At 48.8% G+C, this 25,990-nt stretch overlaps 1 protein-coding gene across 2 annotated transcripts in view; it reads right to left on the reverse strand.

The window, feature by feature from the left end:
• Positions 1 to 24,015, reverse strand: part of PGBD5 (piggyBac transposable element derived 5) — an 81,390-nt gene extending 57,375 nt beyond the window's left edge. For both annotated transcript variants that reach the window (XM_031460855.2, XM_031460854.2), the window contains exon 1: positions 23,691 to 24,015. In XM_031460855.2, the coding sequence (XP_031316715.2) occupies positions 23,691 to 24,015 (325 nt within the window). The remainder of the gene's footprint in view (positions 1 to 23,690) is intronic.
• Positions 24,016 to 25,990: the final 1,975 nt, after the last annotated feature.

A 25,990-nucleotide genomic window follows, 5' to 3' on the forward strand; every position in this document is an offset into this window, starting at 1 on the left:
CCATCTCATCCTGACTGGCCAGGGACGGGCTCAGTCCGTCAGGAGAGCACGGAGCACACCGCCAAGGCCTGGGTTTGCCTGCGTGTGCGTGTGACTGGTGGTGGCGGGGGCGTGCTGCTGGCCCGTCAAAGTCACCGACAGGAGACATCTGGTACAAAGCAGAAGGGGGCTCATTACCACAGCTCATAATGAGGGTCCATGACGGGGCCCCGACTCACTCTTTTATTTAGCCAGCGAAACATTTGGGAAGGACTCAGAGGCTGCTCTTGGTACTACAGTTTAGCAATTTTCCGATTCTGCCCTGTAATTTTTTCCCCGGGAAAAAATGTGTTTGCTGTCTCCTTCCCTCCAGGGATGCCAAAGAGGCCTTACAGATAGAGAACTTCTCAGATGGCACCATTATAAAGCGGGATATGTTACGGGGTAACTCACGTATGCCCGACATCAGAGAAAAGCGCAACGCGCTCTGTGCGTGTGACGTCGACTCCTCTTCTCCGTCCACACCTAAGGGCCCAGCCCTGGCATGCTTTCTCCTTGCACCTGAACCACGTCCAGGACCAAACCGGCGACGCCGTGAGGACAAAGGACAGTATCTGGCCATCCATAAAATACAGCTTCTGCAGGATTTCTTGGTGCAATTAAGAGAATGTGCTATTTCCAGGAGAAATAAACCTGATCTTCACCACTTCTAATAGCGAGTAAACAGAAAGGGCTTCACAATTAGTAAGCAGCCCCCAATGCCTGGCGCTGACCTTCATTACACCGTTGGAGAAGAGCGAAGCTGTGCGTGGCAGCCCGAGCCTGCCCAGGAAAGGGGGCCGCAGGGAGCCAGACACTGGTGTCCTGCAGGGCACTTAATGACACAGTGACAAAGCAGCAGAAGATGAAGTGAACATTTTGCAGGAAGAGGCAGGACTAATGCTCACCAGGACGGTGAGGCTTCACACCCAGGTCTCAAACCCAAATGAAAACCGTACCTGCTTTGAGTTTTTTCTTCCTCAGCACCTGGGTGAGCTCCCACTGCGCCGAGCCCTAACCCGTGGCTGGCCCTCCCCTCCCCAGGGGTCCGGGCAGCCCCTGCGCAGGAAGCCAGGCCACCTGGAGCAGGTGAGCGGGATCTGTCCTGACTCTGACCAGCGGGAGGGAGGGGGCTTTTCAGTTTTACACGTCAGTAACAATGTGAAAAACAGGAGGGTACTTATGCGGTCCCAAAGTTTATTTTGCCATAAGCCCCCTGCCCCCTCCAAATAAAAAAACTCACAACCATGATTTAGTCATTTTAATGTTAAAAAAAAAAAAGCAGAAAGGATGGAACCTCAATCGAGGACACATTATCTTTGTGAAACCATCACCCCAGGGTCCTCATTCATCTTCTTTTCACTTCACCGCAGACCAGCAGTGGTCTATAAGCTGGCACTTGGGGGTCCCCAGTGTAAGCCGCAGACCCTGCTTCCTGCAACCCTGAGTGGCCTTCTGGACGGTTCAGGCTCACCCACACACTGCCCTGGCACGGGGCTGGACAGTCAGCCCCAGCTCCGCACCCAAAGCTTAACCTCTCTGAGCCTCCGCACTCTGATCTGTGAAATGAGGGATTTCCACTTCTCTCTACTCCAATGAAAGCTGAACACTTGATGCCAGGCCCTACACACAAGGAACAGCCCCTCTGCCCCTCGGTCGTACCCAAGTTGGGCGCACCCCACATGCTCCTCACCCCGGGCGTGCGTGGTGGGGCCCCAGGGGGGTCGATCACCGGACGGCTCTTTCCGGCACAGAGGACCCACATCTGCATCCTGCCTCCCCTCCACACCCTGGGGCCCGAAAGCTCGAGCAGCGAGAAGGCAGTTGCCGTTTATATTTCTACCAGGACCTTCCAATCGAGGGCACAAGGCGTCACTAGAGAAGTCCACGCCTGTGGTGGCTGCTGACTGCAGCAAGATGTAAAGAGGGGCGGACTCAGGAAAGAAGAGGAACCTTGGACTTGACCTTGGCCACCTGCTCCAGGTGGCCTCAGCGCCTCCTGGCCCCTGTTCCACACGGGCCGCACTGAGGGGGTGTGGGTCGCCAGCTGCCATTGGGGATCAGCCCCGAGGAGGAAGCCCAGCGGGCTGTCAGGATGCCTGTGGCCGCCTCTGCCTATGTGGGGCCTCTGGCTAGGGTGACCCCACGGCCCATCCCGCTAGGTGGGAGCAGCCCGGCTGACGAGGTGGGAGGCTCTGACGGCGTCTGATCTGAGCCTGTGCTAACTTAAAGCTTCAAGTGTTATTTAATTGCACACAGCTCTTCACCCTCCAAAGTCAGCCAAGAAGCACCCAGAGCTTTGGCATCTGCTCATTCACAGAAGCCCTGGAGGGCAGGGCCACGGGCACTGACCCTCTGGCAGCCGCCTTTAGACCTCACTTTGAGTCAGTTCCACCCCTTCACCCTCTTGCCCGGGAGGACCACAGGCTCCATGCAAGCAGCCTGTTTATAAGGCACTATATAAAACGGTCACTCAAGTTTTAAAATCAGAAGGGTGCCTTGAAACTTCACGCACCTCTGGGCCACTCCTAGGGGTCTGAAGTCACACCTTGGGGTCTTTTCTAAGAAGATAGCTGAGAGGCATACGGGTGCCCAGGAGCGGGAGTTCCAGTCTGGTTTACGTCACGTCTTCAGCTCTCTGTGGCCCAGTTCCAGGAGCAGGGACTCAACACTCTCCTGAGGTCCACAGACACCGGTACACTCACACGGAACCTTCCACCCACCCAGCCGCTGCAGCTGAAACCCCTCCCACCGCCCCAGCTCAGGGGTCCGCACGGGAGGGGAAGCCCAGCTTCCAAGCTGCACTGATTTGCCAGGTGCTTTGCTAATGTCACCAGCTAACTTGTCACATTTAAGTCCAGGACACTGTTTCCCTAATGGCAGGATCAAAAGCCCAAAACTCCCCAATTGCATTTACACAGGAAAAGGCAAAAAACTGTAAAACACACAGTTCTAAAGCACCCCCACATCAATAATCTAGAATCAGGTTCTGCTCGTCCTCCCTCAGATTAACCCAGGCTTCAGAGTCCTAGTTTTTGACATCAGAGGTGACATTTTTTATAAAAGAAGACGAACCTTTAAATGGCAAGCGAATCCAAGCAACAGAGGGGATTAAAGAATATCAAATGCATTCCTAAGAACGATGATATAAAAATAATCTTAATTGCCCAGAGATGTCACGGCCATAAAAATAGCTCTCGGATAATATTCTCTCAAAACCTCCCCCAGAACACACGTGTATGTGCATGTGCAGAACTCCGCGGAGCTGCGACTTAAGATCATGCCCCCTCCTGTGATATGTTGCAGAGTAAGTTACAGCGGAAGCACGTGAATAAATGCAACCGCCTCCAGGAAGAGCGAGTTTCACGGCTTCTGAGCTGGACGACCCTCTCCTTACGTGACTTGCCTTCTGCAGAGCTAACCCCACAAGATGCTGCCGGGAAGAATCCAGCTCTAAAGCTGTGAGCATGTGAAAAGGCACAGCTGGCTCCCGGGGCAGCAGCCCCGGCACGGGCAGCGGGCTCCTCTGGTCAGGAGCCATCGCTGCGCAAAAGCCCTCCCCAGGCCAGGGGCCGCACAGGGGAGGGAGTCCCTCAGCTCCCGTGGTCACCTTCACGCCTGAAAGGGCACATCTGGTCCCGGAGACTCCCCCAGGCCCCGGGCATGGCCCCAGCTGGCAAAGGGCTGGGTGGCACACTCAGTGGAGACGCCTCACCTCAGCCCTTGGAGCCCAGCCTCGCCTGCCTCCACACCTCCTTGTGGGTGGTCTCGTTGTCTGCTAGAACTGCTGAAACAAAGCTCCCCAGCCTGGGCGCCGTCAGCAACAGGAACGTACTGTCTCTTAGTTTCAGGAGCTAGAATCCGAGATCAAGGGGCCTGCAGGGGTGGTTTCCCCCGAGGCCCCTCTCCTTGACTGGTGATGGCCGTCTTTGCCCTGTGTCCTCACAAAGTCGCCCCTCTGGTGCATGTCTGTGTCCTGATCTCTTCTTATAAGCATGAGTCACGCTGGATTAGGGCCACCCTAATGGCCTTACTTTAACTAAATCACCTTAAAGACTCCATCTCTGAATGGACCATATTCTGAGCTACTAGGATTTCAACACAGGAGTTTTGAGAGGGGACAGAATCAGCCCACAACAGATGGGAGGTAGTACCTGGCGGGGAGGTGCTCAGAACAGGACTGGAAGCAGAGGTCTCCCCAGCAGAACAGACCGTAAGCTCTTGGAGGACAGAGCGAGCCCCAGGCCTCCGTCCTCCTGGCACCAGAATCAACGCCCATGGCCCCAGGCCCTGGGTGTCCCAGGGCTGACGACCTTGAGCCTCTGTCCTCAGCACTGCCTCCTCCAGCAGGACTTAACACCCAGCAACGGGCCAGCACTCAGTTCCCTGGCGCAACTCATCTGGGAGAAACAGGAGAGGAAGGGCAGAATGCAGAGTGCAGAGCTCAGGGTGAGGCCTCTCTGCTCAGACGATGGGGAAAGACCGGGGAAAATAAAGACCCAAGATCCAAAAACGCATCAGAACCCTTTCCCCACGAAATTAAATGGCTCTCCCAAAGTCGAGTGCGTGACTTGGCAACCCTGACAGGTTATGAAGGTGGCAGGCCAAGTGTCAGATGCAGCTCATCAATCAGCGAGGTCACACCAGGAGAGGGCAGCCAGATTTAGCAAATTAACATACAGAACACCTAGTTCACTTTGAGTTTCAGATAAATAACAGTAATTTTTTCATACGAGTATGCTCCATGCAATATTGGGGGCAAACATACACTAAAAAAATTATGTGTTGTTTATCTGAAATTCACACTGAACTGGCATCCCGCGTTCTTTCCAGGAACCCTCCTCCAAAAGAACAGCCCCCTAAGCTTTGCCGATGCCCACATGGCATTTTCTCAGGAGCCAACTCCTCAGAGAGCAGGAGGACCTGCCCGGGGCCGCCTGGGGAAGCTGGTCCTCTCAGGAGGGGTCCATCAGCAGAGCTCACCCCTCACCTCGGCCCCTCTTCCAGAGCCCCTCCCATTGGTCTTATAGAGGAAACTGGTGAAGCCCACCTCCTTGACACCTAGGAACTCAGGTGCCAACAGACACCAGGCTTTGTAGTCTGGTTCTCAGACAGTGGCCATCAGTACTGCCTCCACCATCACCAGCAGCTGTAACATTAACACTGACACGTGGTGGGCGGAGGGCAGGATGACTGAAGGATGGAGGAAGATCCTCACTCGGCACGACGTCAAGCTCTGGCAAAATGAAGCCTGTTCCTCCTGCCAGCATCGCTGGAGATGCCTCCCGCACTCAGGTCCCAAGGTCGAATCATTCAACCCATCAGGGCACATGGCTGCTTCTAGTTTCAGAACACGCCCAGAATCTGAGCACCTCGTGGCCTCCATTCTTCCGCCACGCCTCGTCAGACTACAGCAGGGCTGGATCCTACGTTGGCCCCAGAGCATCTTATTTAAAAGCTATGTGGGGCCATGTTACCCTCTGCTAGAAACACTCCAAAGGCTCCCCATGTCACTCAGAGTTAAAGCCGTGTCCCAGCGATGGCCAGGAGGACCCTCCAAGATCCACCTCCACCCCCTCCCCGTGTGACCTCCGTCCTCCTCCCCTCCTCCAGACTGGCTCTCAGCAACTTGGCCTCCTTGCTCCTCCTGCCACCCTGCTCCAGGCACACTCCCGCCTTGGGCCTGACACTGGTGGTTCTCCCGCCTGGATGGGAAGGATACCCACTTCCCAGTATCCAGCTTGGCCAACTCCCTCACCTTTGCTCAAATCTCACCTTGTCACCCCCAAACCCTCCCCCCGCCCCCAGCCTGCCTCTCCAGCGCTGAGAACCGCAGGCTCCTGCTGGAGGGGAGTGCCAGGAGGTGCCCCAGTGCCAGGAGGTGTGAACACACCTGCGGACCTGGGAGAAAGGTCAGCGTGGGCTTGTGTGCTCCGTCTAGATCCCCAGGCTCCAGAGGCAGCGAAACAGCTGGGAAGGAGGCAGGGCTTCCTGCCCCTGAGCCTGAGAACAAGCAGTGGGACTGCAGGAAGGTCCTGCAGGTGTCGGCTGTGGACACAGCCGGGGGCTGCCTTCTCTCCATCACACAGGCCGGCCCACCCCTTGGGTCCCAGGTCCCATGAGCCTACGAAGAAAGATTACCCCTCTTCCAAGGGTCTCAGAGGAAGTAAGGTGGCTCAGAAGAAACAGAACACTCGTCCAGGGAGAGACAGCTACTGGAAGATATAGATGACAACTTGAATTTTGATTAAAATAGTAATAACAGCACACCAAGAGATTCACCTGCAACACACACTGGGGGGAAAACATGATTTCCCCACTGAACAGGAGAAGGTGAAGTGGTCGCATATGACTCTCGAACCACTGGCTTAGAAGATCAGGTCCAAGAAATAACAAAGCAGAGAGCACAAGTCCAGAATGAAAAGCACAAAGGACAAGCTGTGAGACTTAAGGCTGCATCCTGAGACGGAGAGAGAAACAGGGAGAGAGAAACCCAGCTCTGGACATAAGGGCTAAGACAAGAGCCGTGTGCTACTGAAGCTTCTGAATCTAAGGATGGGGGGGGGGGGGAGACAATCCTGTGGGCAGAATGAACTCGTACCTAAAAAAGGAAACAGAAAATAGAAAGGGACACAGACCAGCTGAGGACAACATCAGAGCAGCCTGGACGACGAAGTAACTTCCGGCCGTCAAGACGAGGATCTCTGAAGACAAGAATTCAGAGTCCACACCGCCACAGAGCCCTGTGCGTCACCGTGGGGACAAAAGAAGAAAGGAAGAGCGCTAACAGCAAACGGACTGGGACCAAGACTCTGCGGAGCGAAAAGGAGAGAAAACTGATGACTAATGAGCCAAACCGTCTTGGCCTTGGCAAGGCTGAACAGCTGACTGATGCCTGCTTCAGGGTCATTTCTGACCCCCTTGAAGTGACAGGTGATCAGTGTCACGTGACCATGTAGATTCCTATCATGCCTCAGCAGTAGAACTCTCTCAGCCACATGCACAAGACATTCAATTCAGCTTTGCTATTAATATCTGAGAATTCACTTCTCCATCCAACTAAGCGTTCTGCTTGTAACTCAGGCTAATATAAACATATGCGCTTTCTATGGGGAAATTCTGTAAGTTAAAGGATACATGTATAATAATTAGTATAAGAGTAAAATGTTGCAACAATGAAACACTGGAAGAGCTGACAATTTTATAAACAAAAAGACTACAAACTATAAAAAGTAGTAAGATTAACAGCTTTCAAATACTTAAATCCAGAAATAGAATGATAATTAACACAGTTGGCGTATGTAGCCGAGATGACTTTAGAAAAAATATTTATACTTTTAGAACTGATGGTCATAAAATTAAAGTAATGATACAATTTAGATTATGTCATAATTATAATCTCTAGAATTATTTCAGGTATCAACTTTCATAAGATGAAACAAGACCAAACCAACTAGCCCTTAAGAACTGAATGTAGTTTTAGAATCGTTCAATCTCATTCAGGCTGAGTATTTCAAGAAAAAGTCTTATTTGTGAATTCTTCACCCAGTGAAGATGAATTAAATCCAGAAGGTTAACTCTAGCAGCTTAAACATGGAAGAAAAAAAAATTCCACAATCATATATGATGATACAACAAATCACTTTCAATACAGACATTAAAAATAACGCACAGGGAATGAAGGAAAGTTCCAGAAAAATTTTGCCTTCATTAGTCAGGTTTTAAAATAACAGTCCTCACAGGAATGCCCTTTAAGAAGACAACTTCTTACAGTTTCTTTTCTTTCTTTTTTCTTTTTTTTTTCATGGAGGTACTGGGGATTGAACCCAGGACCTCGTGCATGCTAAGCATGCGCTCTACCACTGAGCGACAGCCTCCCCTGTTGTAGTTTTAAGTCTATGGAAACTAACGCTAAACTCAAAGTGCATGTTGAAATGATTACCGTGGGCTGATTAGCATGTTCAGGAGTAAGAAGGTGAAGAATTGCCAAGAGTCACCCAAACTACGAATCCTGGCTACGCAGTTCCTCCTGGGAAGCGTTGAAACTGAAGATTTTCTTCCCCTGAATTAACGAGCTCCTTCGACATCGTGTGCAGCAGACATCTGGATGCTGCAAACACACCCACAGGCCTTTGAGCACTGACAGCCCGGAGTTCTCAGGAGTCACCCACAGTTCTGCCTCCCTGGCTGGCCTGCAGGGTTCCGGGTAACCAAACTGACGTGTCATGAGAGCACAAGGGTTCCTTAAGTGACAAGAATCATCTCCTCAGGGAAGATGCCAGAATCCATGCTCATCCACCAAAATCTGAGGTGCGCACAGAAATTAAGACACGATTTTGGGAAGAGGGTACAGCTCAGTGGTGGAGCACGCGCTTAGCATGCACGAGGTCCTGGGTTCAGTCCCCAGTCCCTCCATTAAAATAAAGACATAAAAAAACCTAATCCCTCCCCCTTCTTAAAACACATGATTTTGTTATCTTGAAAGAAAAACATACCACCCCACTGCCACACCCCTAGTTCTTCCTTAAGTGACGGCACGAAGTAGCTACTGCAGTCAGAAATATTAGAAGTCAAATCTGTGAGGGCAACTTCTGAAGTCTGCGCCTAAAAAATACACCTCAAAGCACAGCGTGAAGTGATACACCAAGGTTTAGTGCACGGGATTCTGTCAACGCAAACGCATCCTCTCAGACTGGCCAAGTCCTCAAGTCTGGGAGACCAAGAGAAGCTAAGTCATCACCTTTAGGAGCTACGATTAGGGGGGAAGGTGGAGCCATCACTGGGCACAAGTCCTCGTGTTGGCAGACACGGCCCAAAACCCCTTGCCCCTCCCCTCACCCCAACAGATAGTGAACACCTCTTCACTTCACAAGTGTGCAGTAGAGTGATTACCGTACCTTAAAGCCACTGACAGCATGAGAAATGATTATTTCTGTACCATATGGTCAACCTTTTGAATTGTGACACCTAACTTTTTTTTCCAATACATCATCATCATCATCATCATCATCATCATCATCATCATTATTATTATTATTATTATTATTATTATTATTATTATCTTAATGCTTTTTCTTTTCTTTTTAATTGAAGTACCATTAGTTACAATGTGTTGATTTCTGGTGCACAGCACAATGCCCCAGTCATGCATATACATACAGATATTCCTTTTCATATTCTTTAATACAATATAAAGGCTTTTTTAAGAAAGCAAAACTTCTGGCTATCTTTTTTTTTAGTTGAAGTATAGTCAATTTACAATGTTTTGTTAGTTTCTGGTATACAGCATAGTTCATGTTCTTTTTTCATTATAAGCCATTATAAGGTATTGAATGCAGTTCCCTGTGCTCTACAGCACGACCTTACTGTTTACCTATTTTATACATAGTCATTAGTATCTGCAAATTCTGAACTTTCAATTTATCCTTCCACCTGGCCTTTACCCTAGGAATCATAAGTTTGTTTCTATGTCAGACTGTATCTTTACCCTAGAAGTTCATTCTACAATTGGCTTCAGTCCTGCCTTAGGCAAACATTTAGCCACTTGCGCAAAATGGGCAAAAAACCTGAATATTTCTCCAACATACAAATGTATGAATGTCCAACAAGCACACGAGAAGATGCTCAATATCATAATCATTAGGAAAATGCAGATCAAAACTACAATGAGATACCACCTCCCACTCATTAGCAAGGCTGCTATCAAAAGCCCTGGAAAACCACAGGTGTTAATGAAGATGTGGAAAAATCAGTACTCTCTACATTGCTGTTGGGAACATAAAATGGGACACCCGCTTTGTAAAGTACTTTGTCAGTTCCTCAGAGAGCTACATTATGACCCAGAAATTCCACTCCTAGGTACACACCCAAGAGAAGTGACAACTATGTCCACACTAAAATTTGTGCACGAAGGTTTTGGCTTTATCTATAACAGCAAAAAAGTGAAAACAACCCAAAGATCCATCAACTGATGAATAAATAAAATGTATATATCAACTCAGTGGAATGTTATTCAGCCTTTAAAGGAGTGAAATTTTGACACATGCAACAAACATGGATAAACCTTGGAAACATTATGTAGTTGAAAGAAACCAGTCACAAAGACCACATATTTTGTGATTTCATTTACATGAAATTCCTCGAATAGGCAAGTCTAATAGAGACAAGAAGTAAATTAGTAAGTGGATCCCTAATTTACTTTAATTAATTTAATTGGGCACGTGAGGTGTTTTACTATATTGTTGGGCTTTGCAAAGAATCAGCTTTGAGTCTATTTGTCTTTCTTACATTTTTAATTTAAAATTTTATCTTTATTATAGCTTCTTTGTTTTGATTTACTGAGCTGTCCTTGGGTGATGGCTAAAGGTTTCTTTTGGGATGACGAAAGTGTTCTAAAACTGGCTGTGCTGATGGCTGCACAAACTGTGAATACACTAAAAGTCACTAAATTGTACACATAAAATGGGCAAATTGTATGGCATGTGAAATATATCTCAATAAATCTCTTGCCCCCCAAAATGGAAAGAACTTCCATTCTTATTACGTAGAAAAAGAATAAATGACTTGATCAGAACACCAAAAATGGGAAAAGGAGAAAAAAAGTGAACTAAATAAGATGGAAGGAATAAAATCATGTCTGTCATTATTTGAAGTGGGTACATACTGATTTTTCCAACTAAAGAGTCTATCACGTTGTGTCAAAAATACATATCCATCTACATGCTGTTCACAAAATACATGCAAACAGTGCACCAGACAAGGAGATACCAGGCAAATGCAGGGGAGCAGAAAACAGGAAGAGCAAAATGAACAGCAGACAAGCTGGATTTAAAGTTAAGGGTATAAGCAAGATGAAGAGGAACATTATAAAAGGCACAGTTTGGCGGGAAGATATAAAAGGTGTTTAAATACATATGCACTGAACAATATGGCAACTAAAGACTCTTAAAAATGCAAGAAGGTGGTAAAAATTTAGCCCATCAGGTGAGAATATCTATTAGCAGAAAGAGAGACACAGAAGACAAAGAGAAAAACAGATATCCTTACTTCCCTCAAATAAAAAAAAATACATTTTTTTTTTTACCTATGTATCCCACATTTGTAAAGATTAACTCCATACTTGGCAACAAAGAAAACCTTTACAAGCCTTTCAAATGAAAGATTTAAAGGGCAGTTCTTTGATCACAATCCAATAAAATTAGAATTAAATAATTGCTTCTTGGCCTTTTGGCTAAAATCAAGTGGAGAATTAAATAATCAGGTTAAAAAAAAAAAAAACCCTTAACTACCCAGAAATTAAGAAATATACTTTTAAACCAAAAAAGAAAAGGAAGACCAAAAAAAAAAAAAAAAGAAATCTTGAAAACAATGAAAAGGACAACACTTTATATCAAAACTTATAGAATACACAGGAAGTTATACTCTCAGGAGATTTTTGTGTCAAATGCCTTCAACCTTAAAGATTTTTTTAAGAAAGAAATTTTGTACTCAGCTTAACCAATTAGAAAAAGACAGCTCAATAAATCAAAAGGAAGAAGCTATAACAAAGATAAAATTTTAAATTAAACAATATATAAGAGGGCCAAATAAATGCAAAGCTGATTCTCTGAAAAGACAAAGCATATAGAAAAACACGTTACATGCCTAATGAAGGGTAAGGGGGAGAAGGTGGGTGATGGGGGGAGAAGAAAGGTGGAAAAGAGTGAAGGAAGGAAGGGGAGGGGAGGAGGGGTTCAGGGAAAGAAGATACACGAAGACAGAAGACGAAGGTTGAGAACAAAGACAAAAGAAAGCAAGGGCAGACTATAAAATCAAACCAAAGAATCATTTTTCCAAACTGTGAGGAATTTTACGTTAACAAATTTGCAAACCTATAAGAAATGGATGATTTCCTAGGAAAACATAAATCATCAAAATGATTCGGGAAGTGGAAAATTTCTAAAAAGCACCAACACCAGACAGGTTTTGGCAGCTGAGTGGTACCCAGCTCATAATTCTACTGTTTAATGGCAGCAGGCAATTAAAAAAATAATAAGCCAGTTTATTTTATGAAGCCGAGCATAATTTTAATACCCAGACCTGAGAGAGAGGAGATGAGGGGGGAACAATGAACAAGTCGGGCTTATGATGAATTAGTTACAGAAACTCTGAGCGAATACTAGTAACAACAGAATTCAGCCATCTATCAGAGATACACGCTGAGGCCAACTTGGATCTATTCCAGAAATGTAAGGGAATCTTAAAACCAGCAAATCAATCAAATTTACTTCATTAATAGGACCATAGTGATAAATGAATTTTGATCAAAATAAAGGCATTTGATAAAAGTTTAGCAGCCACTCCTTATAAAAATTAAGTAGGATGGATATAGAAGGAGATTATTCATGAAATATTGAGTGAGGAGAGCGTAACAGAGAGGTATATAAAATGCGCCTGTATTTTGTTCAACAACGACTCCCCCCAAACTCCTATCTTTACATGTATACGCACAAATATGTTTGTGCAGGAGCTACAAGTTGTCAACACGAACTACATGGAGGCAGGCAGTGAGGGGAATTCTAACAAAAAAGCGTCAAACAGGATTGCGGTTAAAAACCAGGTATGATACTAACACGTAGAAATAAAATGGTATTTTGTGTGTAATTTTTAAAAGACTGCATAGTTTTAAAAAGACCAAGAAAAAAAGCACTCCTTTTGTGTTTAACGCTGCAATCATCACTGGCTTTTCCCAGTAACACGCTGAGGGTAAGAGACGCATGTCAGTATCACCTCGCATTATACTCCTTAATGGGTGCTCATCGGCCGCAGGTCAAAGTTTAGGCCGAGCCAGCCACGCTTCCATCTAGAGCGACTCTGGCTTGCCAAGCTCCTGATTCCATCTCTGGGGGAGACGCTTTCAAGAGCAGGAATCTGAGCAAACCACCCTTTGGTCTCCCTTGGTGCCATCCCCTTGGTCACATTTCCTATAGACATGCTGGTCTCGGGTGTTCCCTCAGCCTTAGGACGTCTTTCTTATGAAAGTATCTATTCTGTGGGTCACAAGCATTTGAGCACCTCCTGTCTCCACCACCAGGCTCTATGCTTTTCTTATTCATTTCTCAAGCCCCAGGTTCTAACACAGTGCCTGGCCCATCACAGGCAATCTATCAGTATTTGCCAAATAAATGAAATATATTCAAAAGAAGAGATGAAGCCTAAATTCAAGAACTTTTCTTTTTGGGGCTGTTTAGCTTTCATTTCCCAGGCAGTTTTATGAAAACATTTTCCAACCTTGCTGCCAATAACCTGCTGGGATGAAAGAATGTTGGCAGAACCCAAGGGGCACATGGCTTCGGTTGGTCCTTTGGCAGCAGGGACATTGGGAATTGCTCTCAGGAGCCCAGCAAGACAGTGGGAAGGGTACTTTGCCCAGTGCCTCCGGTGTTAAGACTGGATATGATCTCATCCAGTGCCTGGTGCTGTTCTGTGGGAGGTGGCGCTCTGGAGACAGAGCTGGGACAGGCATCCAGTGTGTGTCTGTCTCCCAAACCCTGCACACTGCATCACAATGCCTTTCCGAGAGGCAGACTCAAAGACAGCTGCAGGTCCTCACTCCCTCCCAACAAAGTATCTCACACACCATCCTCAGAAGTCTGGGCTCTACTCTGTCAGCCACTCCAGCTTCCTTGATGGAATTTGCCACCTCCCAGAATTTACCTACATCTTTTCAAAATCTATTTCTTCTCTGCCAAACTTCTCTTAGACAACGCGTGTACACATGTATGATACGCAGTGTGAATTTACACTTGCTGATATTTACCTAAAATTCGCCTCTTTCAACCGTAAAGAAAAGCCTTCTTAGTGCAGTTATCTCCAATTTCCAGTGAGATGCTTTTCCAGATTTTACAGGAATTCTGAATGCATGTCCCCGTAGGTGCTTTAAATTATGGCTCAGTTTCCCAGCTAGACAGGAAAACCAGATTGGATATCTGGCTGAAACACTAGGTAAAAATGTGAATTCTGAGAGAAGGTCTGCTCATTCACAGAAATTCAAAATCTTTATGGGGTACACCCCACTAACTCGGCTGCAGACTCCCAGGGAAACTTATTTAAGATGCTATTGATTCTCCACTTTCCCCTCAACGTAGAAGGAGCTCAAATAAGCAAGGCTTTCCCTAAACGCTCTCTAAATGATTCCACTTGTTTACATTTTTTCTTCCCAGAAAATCATCTTTATCCTGATACCTTATATTCTGTTTGTAACTCTGTTTCCCAAACTTGAGAAAACAGGTCTCCTCCCACTCTGGTTCTTCTGAAGTAACTCAATTTTTAATTGCCTTCACCATGGAAGCTTCTTGGAGATTCTGAAATGTCAGTATTGCATTCACCCACTGGTTTCCTCTCTGCCCTTGAGGCGGGAAGCCCCATAAAAAGACCAGCAGGACCCCCAGGCAGGGCCACCACTCTCCTGCCAGCACATTTAGGTTCCCTGGCCCAGAGTCTCTATCTCACTTTTTGGCTCTGAAACGGCTTACTTACCCCTAAAATTCTATTGGTTCCCTGAGCTCACTTCTGATTGGTTATTTCCTTCACTCCTGATTGGTTATTTCTCTCACTCCTGATTGGTCCATTTTCCTAACTTCTGATTAGTCCATTTGTAGTACTTCATTTGCATGGATCTCATTCCTGATTGGTTATTTCTCTCACTCCTGATTGGTCCATTTCCGTAACTTCTGATTGGTCCATTTGTAGTACTTTATTTGCATGGCGCTCACTCCTGATTGGTTATTTCTCTCACTCCTGATTGGTCCATTTCCCTCACTCCTGGTTGGTTACTTCTCTCCCTCCTGATTGGTCCATTTCTACAAAGCTTGTTACTATTTAGTCAACTTTTGTTATACCTTATTTGCATTGATGTTGCAAAGTGTAAACTGGCAGCCTATAAAACCCTGTGTAAACCTACAGACGGGGTTCCAGAGCTTGGAGTGTTAAGTCCACCGGGCCAGCTGGCGTAATAAACCTGAGTTCTCCAACTCTCTGAGTGCTGCTTGGTCTCTCGCCCAGATCCAGGTTGCTGTCACAACTGAGCTGTAGCACTGAGCTATTACACATTTTTTCTGCAACATCCTCTCAGAGAGGATGAGGCCCAGCAGGGGCAAGGGCAGTGACCATCTGTCATTGATGTCTGTCACCTGCTCATGGGGTCTCTCTCCCCATCCAACCTGGGTCCCAGCTGATGGGAGTGAGGTCCTGAGGCCCCTCACAGTGTCTTCAGTGATTCTCTCAATGCCGGGTTCTACTGGGCCACCTGCCCGAGATCACAGGGTGGGCACTCAGCAGACTCTGGGCCCTTCACCCTGGGCTGCTCACTCCCCACCAGAAACTGACTGCCAAGAACCTTTCACACCCTCTACTGCTTCAAAACATCGATGTGCAGTTAATAACTGTGTTTAGAGGATCCACTGCACATTGCTCACCTGCACCTTCTCACCTGCCTACTTCCAAGGTACAGTGGGAACTTCACTGAGAGCATACAAATGATTCATTTTTATTCTTTATTCATTTTTTCTCATTGTCCTTCGTGAATCCTTGCACCCTGATTAGCAAGTGGCCCTACTGATGTGAGTTTGCCTGTCCCCAGCCATCTCTGTTCTTCAGTGTCTGTGCATACAGGACTATGATGACCACTCTGACCCTGCCCCACTGCTACCAAATGTTGACAAAGCCAACAGGAGGAGAGTTCATTTCTTGCCCACATAAATTTAGTCCAGAACATACAGGTCTGATTCACGGGTGGCTTTGCTCCAAACCGTGATTCAGACCCAAAGTCCTTTCATGTGGTGGCCCCAGCATCTCTGACGTGTGGCCCAGAGGAACCTCCCTCTTGGCCAGGCCTGAGAGTGGGGTCCACACTTTGGCTCCTCTTCCATTGCCCAGAATCCAGGCAGCGGCCCCCCTCACTGCCAAGGGGGCTGGGAAGTTAGGTGCAGCCACCGCCTGGGATAAGAGTCAACAGGTGAGATGGATTTGGAGAATGCCAATGGTCTTCAATTCAGAGCCACCTGCGAGGGACTTCTGCATCAGCTGATCTGCCCAGCAGACAGTATGTTCCACACTCAGGCTTCAGTGTGATGCTTCCCTGTCCCCTAATCAAAAGGATATGTCTACCCTGTGTCACTTAACCTCTCTGGGACTCGATTTCCTCAGGTTAAAAATAACAATAATAACAGTACTGACCTCACAGGACTGTTATGATCACGTAGATTAGAAAGTGCTTAGAACACTACCTGGTACTCAGTGATGTACAAGGATTTGTGAAATAATTTCAAGGGTACGAGGAGCTGGCCCTCCTGCAAATCACTAACAGAGTCCTGTCTTGGAGGTTTCTGGCTGTTAGGAAGTGGGCGGGTTGTAGAAGCCCAAGGGTTGGTGAGTTTCCCAGAGGCCAGCGAATTCAGTCTCCCATCCAGGATGGAAATCCCTGTAAAACATGTCCCAGACTTGCTTCAGTGTCTTCCCTCCCGGGAAGGAATTCATGCCCTGTGAGCCACCCCAACCACTCTTCCACAACCTGGGTCCTTAAAAATGCTCAGGTCCTTGTAAACATTTCCTCATGATGCCAATTCCCACCCCCATTCAAAAAACCGACTTCCACATCCATCTATTCTCTTGTTCATTCACTCACCCAACAAAACTTGAGGAACCACCACATGCGAACCATGACCAGGACATCCAAGATCTCAGGCCACATGGGACTGAATTCACTTAGATGGGTGTGAAAAGGGGCCAGAGGGAAGGTGGGGATTTTAGATTCTTGGAGACAGTGACATCTGAACCAAGAAGAGACCAACGAGCCAGGGCTGCCATTCAGGTATCAAGAGGAAGAACATTCCAGATGAGGGCCTGGCGGGCCCAAAGGCTCTGAGATGGACAGGCCATATGACTAGAGAATGTTGAAAGTAGGACAGGGCCCAAAGGTGACACGGGAAAGGAAGGCTAATGTGGAGGCCCTGCGAAGGACTCTGGAATTCCCTTTGGCCCAAAGTTGAAGCCGTTGAAAGGTTTTAAGCAGAGAAGTGAGTGGATGAGCTTATGTTTGGAAAGATCACTGACAGAGAGAGAGAGGCAGGGGCCTGTGGGCACCAGCAAGACTGGACTCTGGGAATCCAAGCAGACAAAGGCTCCAATATCCTAGTCAATGAGTGAGAGTGTCTTGGTTAAAGTTGGTAGCAATGGCAATGATATAAGAAGCAGAAGGATTTGCAGTTCTAAACATTTTAATAAAGTGATTTATTAAATACACACCTAGATATGGTCAGATAGTCACACTTTTGTAATAATTCTTCCTGGAATTCACAAACCAGGGGAAGAAAATTCTTTGTACCGTGTGCCAGTCTGGGCAGAGCATCCCTTTACATGATAGGATATCTGAGGTATTCATTTATTCTTTCACCAGGACATCCTCCTGTCCCGACCCTGAGCTAGTACTACACTCCCCTTCGCCAGTGAAGGTTTTACCACATTAACTTTGGTTGTCATCTTCCCTCTTCCTTCATTAAAGGAAAGACCTCAGTGCAGCTCCATGGATTCCACCACTGATTTAATCTAAGCACTGATTTCTCACCAAATCTGCCAAATCCCATCTCCATGGGATCCAGCATTTGCTAAGTAAATCCACACCCATGTCTGAACCTGGAGTTCAGATTCCAGCTACAGCAACTTGCCATGGTAACAATGACAAACATCAAATTTCAACACATTTGCACTGAGGCCTCAAGTAAGGATGGATACTCAGCTCAAGGGAGAGGGGGGCTGCCCGAAGGCAAAGGTGGCATGCCTTCTCTCCCCGACCCCAGCCTTTGCCCACTCTGCTCCCCTGCTGGAGATGCCCCTTCCTGTCCTTTTTACCAGACTCATTTTTATTCTTCAAGATGCAGCTCAGGGGCCACCTGTGCCAGAAGCACCTCCTCTTCCCCAACCCAGCTGGATGAGGTGATGCGTCTCTAGAATCCCACCTAAATCCATGTTTACCTTGATCACGGACTCTTATCTCTTTTTCTTCACTTTGTCTCTCCTACTGGACCCCAGGAGACATGCCTTATTTATCATTTTATCCCAGCAGGGCTCAATATGCTTGCTGAATTAACACAGGGCACATCTCATACACTGCTGGTGGGTGTAAACTGGAAAGCCATTTGGCTATATCTGCTAAAGCAGTGGTTCTCAACTGCAGATGATTTTGGTCCCCACGGGACATCTGGCAATGCCTGGAGAGACTTCTGGTTGCCACAACGAGAGGAAGGGATGCTACTGGCGTTCAGCGGGCAGAGGCCAGGAACGCTGAGCATCCTTCAGTGCACAAGACAGCCTCCGCAACAAAGGACTCCCAGCCCATGGTGTCCACAGTGCCGAGGCGGAAACACACATTTAATCTACAACCCGGCAATCCTCCTCCGAGGTATATACGCCCCAGGGAAATTATGTATCTGTCCATATAAAAACAAGCACAAGAATGTTTGTAGCAGCTTTATTCATAAAAGCCCCAAACTGGGAATCAATCTCAAAGTCCACTGATAGGATAATGGACAACAAACTGGAGTATTTATACAATGGCATACTCTGCAGCAAAATAAAAATGAAGACTGCTACATGCATCTCACAGATGCAACGATGAGCTACAGAACCAGGTCAAAGTAACAGGCAAAATTAATCGATGATGATGGAAATCAGAACAGTGGTTACCCCTGGGGGCAGGGAGGCACTGACTGGGGAGGGGCCGGAGGGACTCTCTGCGGTGCTGGGAAAGTCTCTTCTCTTGACCTGGGAAGGTGTGCACTGTGGCTCATGCACTGTGTGTGTCACATCTCAATAAGCTTTAGTCCATGGGACACTCCCTAAGGGCCGTGTTACCAGCAGGAATTGCACATGGGTTTGCTGCCTTGGAAACCAGATTTTCTAAAGGACTCTGGTACACTGCTGGCTGGTGTGTAAGCAGGTGCATTTCTAGTAGGCTATTTCGCAAGAGACATCAAAACCCTTAACATGTACAAAATCCCTAATTCAACTCTGTTTTGATCATTTTATGCTAAGGAACATATTAAGGATGTGCACACAAACTTAAGCTTCAAGAATATTTATCATAGCATCATAAGTAGAAATAAATATCTATAAATACCAGGGCAGAGGGGGCAATGAACCCAATGCCCACCCAAAGGGAACTGTGTAATATTATAGATTCATTAAAATGACGTCTTAAAATTTAAATGGAATCTGTTTACAATATATTAATTAGAATTAAAAAGCAGGTCACTCAACAATGAGTAACCTGAGCTGTGTGAAGGGCACACTCAATGGGTTATTTCTGGATAACAGGAGATCATGGGGTTTCTTTAAACTGTATCATGTTTCTTTTTGTTTTTTCCTAAAATGAACACATATTACTTGCGAATAAGAAAAAAAAACATACAACCACAGCTCTTAAAAATAAAGGTGAGTTTTCATCTGTAAAACTGAGCTCTAAACCACACATAAACTCCCAGGGTGCTGGTGTATTCAGAGCCCTGCTCCCTGAGGACAAGCTCTAACCTCCCATCACAATGGCTCAGGGAAGCAGGGATTAAATTAGAAGCCAGATAAAATCCCAAATCTTCTGTTTCATATCCTAATCCAAAGTCATCTCATTACTCCCCCCGACCCCCCACCACCCAGACTCTGGCAGAAAAGACCCATCTGTCTTTCTCTGTAAACTGGAGATGAGAACTCCTCCCACACAGAGCACCTGTGAAGATTCAGTGTGATGCTGCGTGAAAAAGCAAGTAACACGTGTGAACTGTGGGTTATTAGCCCTCTCGTGAGCTCGAGTTCCCCTGCCCCTGGAAGTGACTCCCAGAAACAGAGCAAGACGCCTCTCCCAGGAAGCTCCCCCCTCTGAATTCTGTGCGCCCACAGCATGACTCTCACTCAGCAGTGCGCGCGACTTCTCTCGTAGCTCACCGCGATTTGAGGTCCTCCTGGAGCCGCAGGACGCCTACAGAGCAGCTCCTTACCCGACCCCGCAGAGAGGGGTCCAGGTATCTTAGCTCACAAATCTCATGGCAGAAGAGGGCCTCGGTTTAACTCTGCTTTTAAGAGGAAGATGCTTCCCTTCTTCCTTGTTAGTCAAAAAGACTACACCGAAGAAACCAACACCAAACTCTAAAGATAAAATACTTCACAATGTTAATTTCCAATGTCATACGTTCCTCCCAGCTTGTCAAGGTCATAGCTCCAGGCTAAATGATGAGAGGGTGGCTGACATGGTCAACATGGAAGGAAAACTCCTAAGGAGTCCATTCTCCCATAGAAAGAGCGAACAGCTCAGATTGCAGCCTGCTGCGACAAAGGACCGACAAAGCCGAACAGACGGGAAGCCCCCGAGCATCTGTGCATCTGCCTGTTCTTTTGCCTCCTCGGAGAGAACGAATCACAGGACTGCTCAGAATAAGAAACCAAAAGGGCAGGAGCCCAAAAAGCAGCTGAATTTCATGCTGTTTCCAAAGAGGGAGCTTGCATGCTGCGCTGGTTGTCTGCACGGTGGGCAGCCGAGTTTGGCAGCTTGATGGGGGCCACTTCAGGGGTTTTGATGCTGCCAGTCTGGTTAGGAGAGGGTCCTGGGTCCCTGAGCTCCCAGGCTGACCTTCCATCCACACAAGTGTTAGGAGTTTATCAACCAGCCCCCCAAAACACAGTCTATATATTTACATCATCCCAAGGGGACCCACACCTCAAGGCATGACCAGAACCCAGAATTGAGAGGAGGGGGGGTTGAGGGGAGGGGGAGAGAGGACCTCTCCATCCACAAGTGCTGGTTGCACTTCTGGAGAGCCTGATCCAGGAAGTTAAATACGCTGGGGGGAGAAAAAAAAGAAGAAGGAAGAGGCTGAGGAGCCTAGAACAGCCTGGAAAGCAGTTAGGAGTCTCAATCTTAACCCCAGAAATGCTTCTCCCTCCCTCCCTTCCTCCTCGCAGCTGGGCACTAAGTATCTCTCTACTGTGTGCATTCTCCCCACAGGCTCTGACTGCAGATCAAAGGCACGGCGGTGCCCTGTGTCTACACCTCCCTCAAAGGCAGGAACTCTGAAATGGGTTCCAGGTCCTCAGAGGGCTCCGAGACAGAGGTTATGATCTCTTTCTAATAAAAGAAACCACACTCCGCACAAGCAATATCATTTACACATAAGACAGTTACACACATAACACGACTATTTACATCCATACGTGTACACATGTTTTTTTTTTTACAGCAGAAGGCAGGCAGGAAGCCTGTTCCAAGAGTCTAGAATCCTCTGTTTTCCTCATCTGATTCTAGCAGCAAAGGCAATTTCTATTAGAGGTTTTCTTTGCTCAGGGCTGATTACAGATCAAAATGTCACCCTTCTGCTTGGGTCCCTATCCCATCACACCCAAATAAACTGGGGAACAAAGATGGAGGGAGAGCCAGGTTGCACTCCCTCAAAGTGGGGCGCACACTCTTGTTGGAGTGTCTTATCTTAGCTACTGCACTTCAGTAAACTTAGCAGCTGACCTCTCTGCGCTCAGAGCGGCCGTGGCGCAGCCGAGCCTCTCAACACACCGATCCCTCTCCACGCCACCAGGCACAAGGATTTCCTCTGACCAGCGACATATTTCTGCATCTGTTTTCAGCGCCCACGGATCATACTCCATTGTTTTAGGGAATCTGAATTCTTGCTCGATAAGCTATCAACTTTATCCCTCCACTGCCTCCCCAGCTCCCAAATTTCCCTTAGGGAGAAAGTGTTGCAAGGAGGAAGGAAATTCTTCATTAGGGCTGGAGTTTCAAATCCAGCCTCTACACAAAACTGGAAAACAAAACTGGGCATAAATACCATCAAGGAACTGCTAATGTCGTTGGTGAAAATGCTTCACCGTGATTCTCAGGTCCAGGTGTGAACTCAGCGGACATCTGAAGGAAGCAGAATTTGAATCTAAGACCAAATGACACACGATATCGCTCTTCATGACCGTTTAAGTGCTGCAGTGGTGAGATTAAATTGCTCCACTGCAGAACTTCTTCCACGTGTGGGTTACCAAGAAAAGTAATATTGCTTTAAATGTTATTTCAGTCTGTTCATCCTTCTCGCACCAGCACGCTCGTGAATCTTACTCATAACCAGGCTTAAGCTAACACAATTTTCCTACTTTCCCCTGAGACACAGGGAAACGTCTGCGTGTCTCCCCAGCAGACATGTATCCCAAGTATTCTCAGATCAAAAATGATCACAGACACTCAGCTGCCAAACCAGGGCTCTCGGCAGGTCCAATTCTTAAGAGCCAATATGAAAAAGAGCTGTCTGGGGCTGTTAGACCTTGTGACATTTTGGAAAATGTAGGGGGTGTAAAAGGATTATACTGAGTGATGTGACCAAAAATTCCCAAACTCATAACCAAAGCCCAAATGAGAACGCACTTTTGAATTTACCCAGCCCCAAACGCTGCACAGCTAACTTGCACATCGGAAGCCCAGCTGTGGCCCGGCACATCCACACTGCAGCCTGCCTGCTAGAGGTTCGCAGACCACTCCCTGCTGAGAGTCCAGCCTGCCTGGCCAGCAGGCTGCAGCGTGATGCCTTGATCCAAGTCCAGACACCAGCCAGGGGGTCCCTTGGGCCTGGGCGCCTATGTGCTGTGCTCCGGACTGGCCCAACTATTACCAGGGAGAGCCCCGGGAAAGGCCGCATCACGCCCGGTGCGGCCACTCCCTGGTCGTCAACATCACCGGTTGCACGCAATTCGACCCATGGAAATGGTGTGCAGAAACAAGGGGCTGCCACAGAAGGCCGCGGAGCAAGGAACAAAAGCATCAGGGGACAGGTGGAAACGGCTGGTCTCCACTTCCCAGAGCGGGCAGAGGCTGCTGAGCCTCCGCAGGCTAAGTGGAGATATTTTAAAACAAATTCCCCCAAAAAGGAGGCAGTAAGGAGGACCTCGAGCCGCTAGAGCTGCCAGCCGTCCTCCGACCTTCTCCAGACATCAGGGGCTCGTCTATGACCACAGAGGGAAGCAGAACACACCTGAAAGTAATTGGTCCTTTCACTCTTGCCAGGTTTTTAACAAGAGATCCTAAATGGCAGGGAGAGGTAAAGTTTCTCGGATTACTGGAGACAACTGAAAGCCCAGTGAAGACGCAATGGGTAGGCTCTCCCTCAGCTCTCCCTGGGCCTCGCTCCAAACCGCTACCTGCCCCACCCCTGGCACCTGGTAAGGCTTGTTCTGGGGCCATCAATACAAAATGATTCACTCCCCCTCCCCAAGACGCGTCTGGTTTTCTGAATCCTCTCAACTAGGAAAGCCCAATTCTAATCCACTGCAAAGATGCGACACCACAGGTGTGACTGACTTCAGATGTAGGACGCAGGGGCACACCCCCAGCAAGTGAAGGAAGCCCCCACCCCCACCCCGGCACGTCCTCGCCAGTAGAAAAGTGCTGCTGTGGCCTCCGCCACATCCCCTCCACACACGAGGAAGTAGAAGCACCCGCCACCCCATGCAGTCACTTTGATTTTCGCACTTTAAATCCCCGCTCCCACAGCCTCGTTTGTTTCCTGAACCGCACAGCTGCCACAGGCAAGCCCGCCCACGGAGCATCTGGAATTCTCGCGCCCCAGCACCCGCACCTCCCCCGGGCCGCGCCTTACCGCCGGTGTCCTCGAAGCGCGGGGGCGGGCGGTCCCGCAGCGTGGTGCTCCAGCCCGCGCCAGCCTCATCCTCCTCCGGCTCCTGTGCGCCGGGCGGCGGGGCGGCGAGGCCCGGCGAAGGGCCCGGGCGCTCGGGTTCGTCGTCCGAGGAGGCGGCCGAGGAGGAGTGCGAGGCGGCCGACGTGCTGTAGAAGGGGTTCCCGCCGCTGTCCGGGCCCGACTCGCCAAACACGTCGTCCGAGATGTGCAGGCTCTCGTAGCGCGCGCGGGCCGCCTCGAGCAGCGCCGGCGCCCTCCTCCGCGCGCCCCCGCCGCCCTCGGCCATGGCCCCGGCCGCCGCCCGCGCGCCCGCCCCCCACAGCGCCTCCCAGCCGCACGCGCCGGGCCCCGGGCCCGCGCCGCGGCCCGGCGTCCCCCACCAGCGCAGCCCGCAGCACAGCGCCCGCCGCCCCGCGCCCGGCCGGCCCGCCGTCTTGGCCGCCTCGGGCCCAGCGCCCGGGGAAGCGCCTCGGAGCTCGGGCGCCGCGGGCTGAGGGCCGCGGTGGGAGGCAGAGGTTGTGGCCGGGACCAGGCGCCGCCGCTCCAGCCGCCGCTGCGTCTTCTCGGCGCCCGCCGCGTCCCCGCGCGCCCTCCCCGCGGCACTCAGCGCTCCCCCGCCGACCTTCCCGGGCGCGAGCCGCCAAAGGCGGGCCCCGCCTCCTCGCACCTCCAGCCCGCCGGCCAATGGGGAGCCAGACCCGGGCGGGGCGGGCCCTGCGCCGGCGACGCCCCCCTCCCTCCCCACCGGGGCGGGACGAGGCGAGTTCTCCCGGTGCGGCGGGCCGGGGGAGGGCGTGCCGCCAGCGACAGCCACCGCAGGCTCCTCGCTGTCCCACGGGGGAAAGGGAGGAACCAACCGGGTGTGAGGGGGACGCAGTGTGCTCTTCCTGCCTCCGGAGCCCGCTGGCGGTGCGCGGACCCTCCGCGCTTACGTCCCCTTCCGCAGTCCGCGCCCTGAGCCCGGCGCCGGGGAGCTGTCCGCCCCGGTGGTTCTGAACCAGGCGCTGCGGAAACGCTCCAGGTAGGCGGCGGGCCCGAGGGTCAGTGTTCCCCTGGCTGTGCTGCGCTGCTGCTTCCCGTGGGTCACGGCTGGCTGCGCCGCATGCGCCTATAAATATAAGAGTTGTCTGGCTTCCAGGAACCTGGCTCTAACAGAAGCCGGCCTCTCAGGTCCATTTCTGGGGTCAGATACTCAGTCTCCCTTCAACACTCCTGTAATTCGAGGGTGGCAGCATCTGGAGTTAGGTAGCCATTCGTCAGCGACTTTGAGGTTTGACATCTTTTAAATTGAAAATATTCATTACCTCCAAAATATTGACTACTCTACCACCACTATTTCATTATCTCTTTCATTCAGACATTTGACACGTTTGTCTATTAAAATACAGCACAATCACCGGGCTTCAGTGATCTGAGAAACAGAACGGAAAAATTCTATCTGCCCCTATTCCTTGGGCAGGAGTGTGTGGCGGTCATCCTGCTGATGGTAATACATATGATCAATCTGTCTTGTCTTCCTGCTCCCCACTCCCTCCCATAAATAGTGCCATAAGTCACACTGATGGTAATTGGGCCATAAAGTCACTATCACTCTGAAATAAAATAAATCCATGGCGATGTGAAGGGCTTACAAATCCTACTGAATATTAACTAAATAATAATTACACAAAGTGGAAAGGCATGTTGCTATTTCTAAGCATGCATAAACGATGAAGATGTGGGAAACATTCTGCCACCACCTGAGGTCAATTCTGTCCTTCAGGCAGGCAGCTTCCCCTCTTGACCACCTCTTCCCAGCCCCTATGTTTCCTCTCCTCTCCAACCAGAGCCACTGTACAGGCATAATTCATGATAATCACCAAAAGACAATACATAAGAAGGAAGGGATTCACATAGCATTGCTTGCTGATGGATTGACTGATAAATGAGAAATGTTTGCAAAGCATTTCAACTCCCTCGGAAGAATTATGCCACAGGAAAGAACTGATTTCCAGCATATCTATATACTGGCCTAAAGAGCCAAAGAGCTTGAAGAGGGCATATACAGGTCTTCAGACTTACCACAAAGGATCACGTGAAGCATTGACTGAAGAAGCAAGGAGCAACATAAAACCGCATAGCTCAAGTACAAATTCTACACTTAGAAAGTTGTGTACAGCTCCTGTAAGATTTCATGCTCTCTAATAAAAATAATTGAATGGGATCCAGGGAGGTAGATTCTCTAGGGAAAAAAAATTCCTTTTTTTCTCCCTCGGGTAGCC

The sequence above is a fragment of the Camelus dromedarius genome, chromosome 8 (genome assembly GCF_036321535.1).
Source record: "Camelus dromedarius isolate mCamDro1 chromosome 8, mCamDro1.pat, whole genome shotgun sequence".
NCBI classification, from domain to species: Eukaryota; Metazoa; Chordata; class Mammalia; order Artiodactyla; family Camelidae; genus Camelus; species Camelus dromedarius.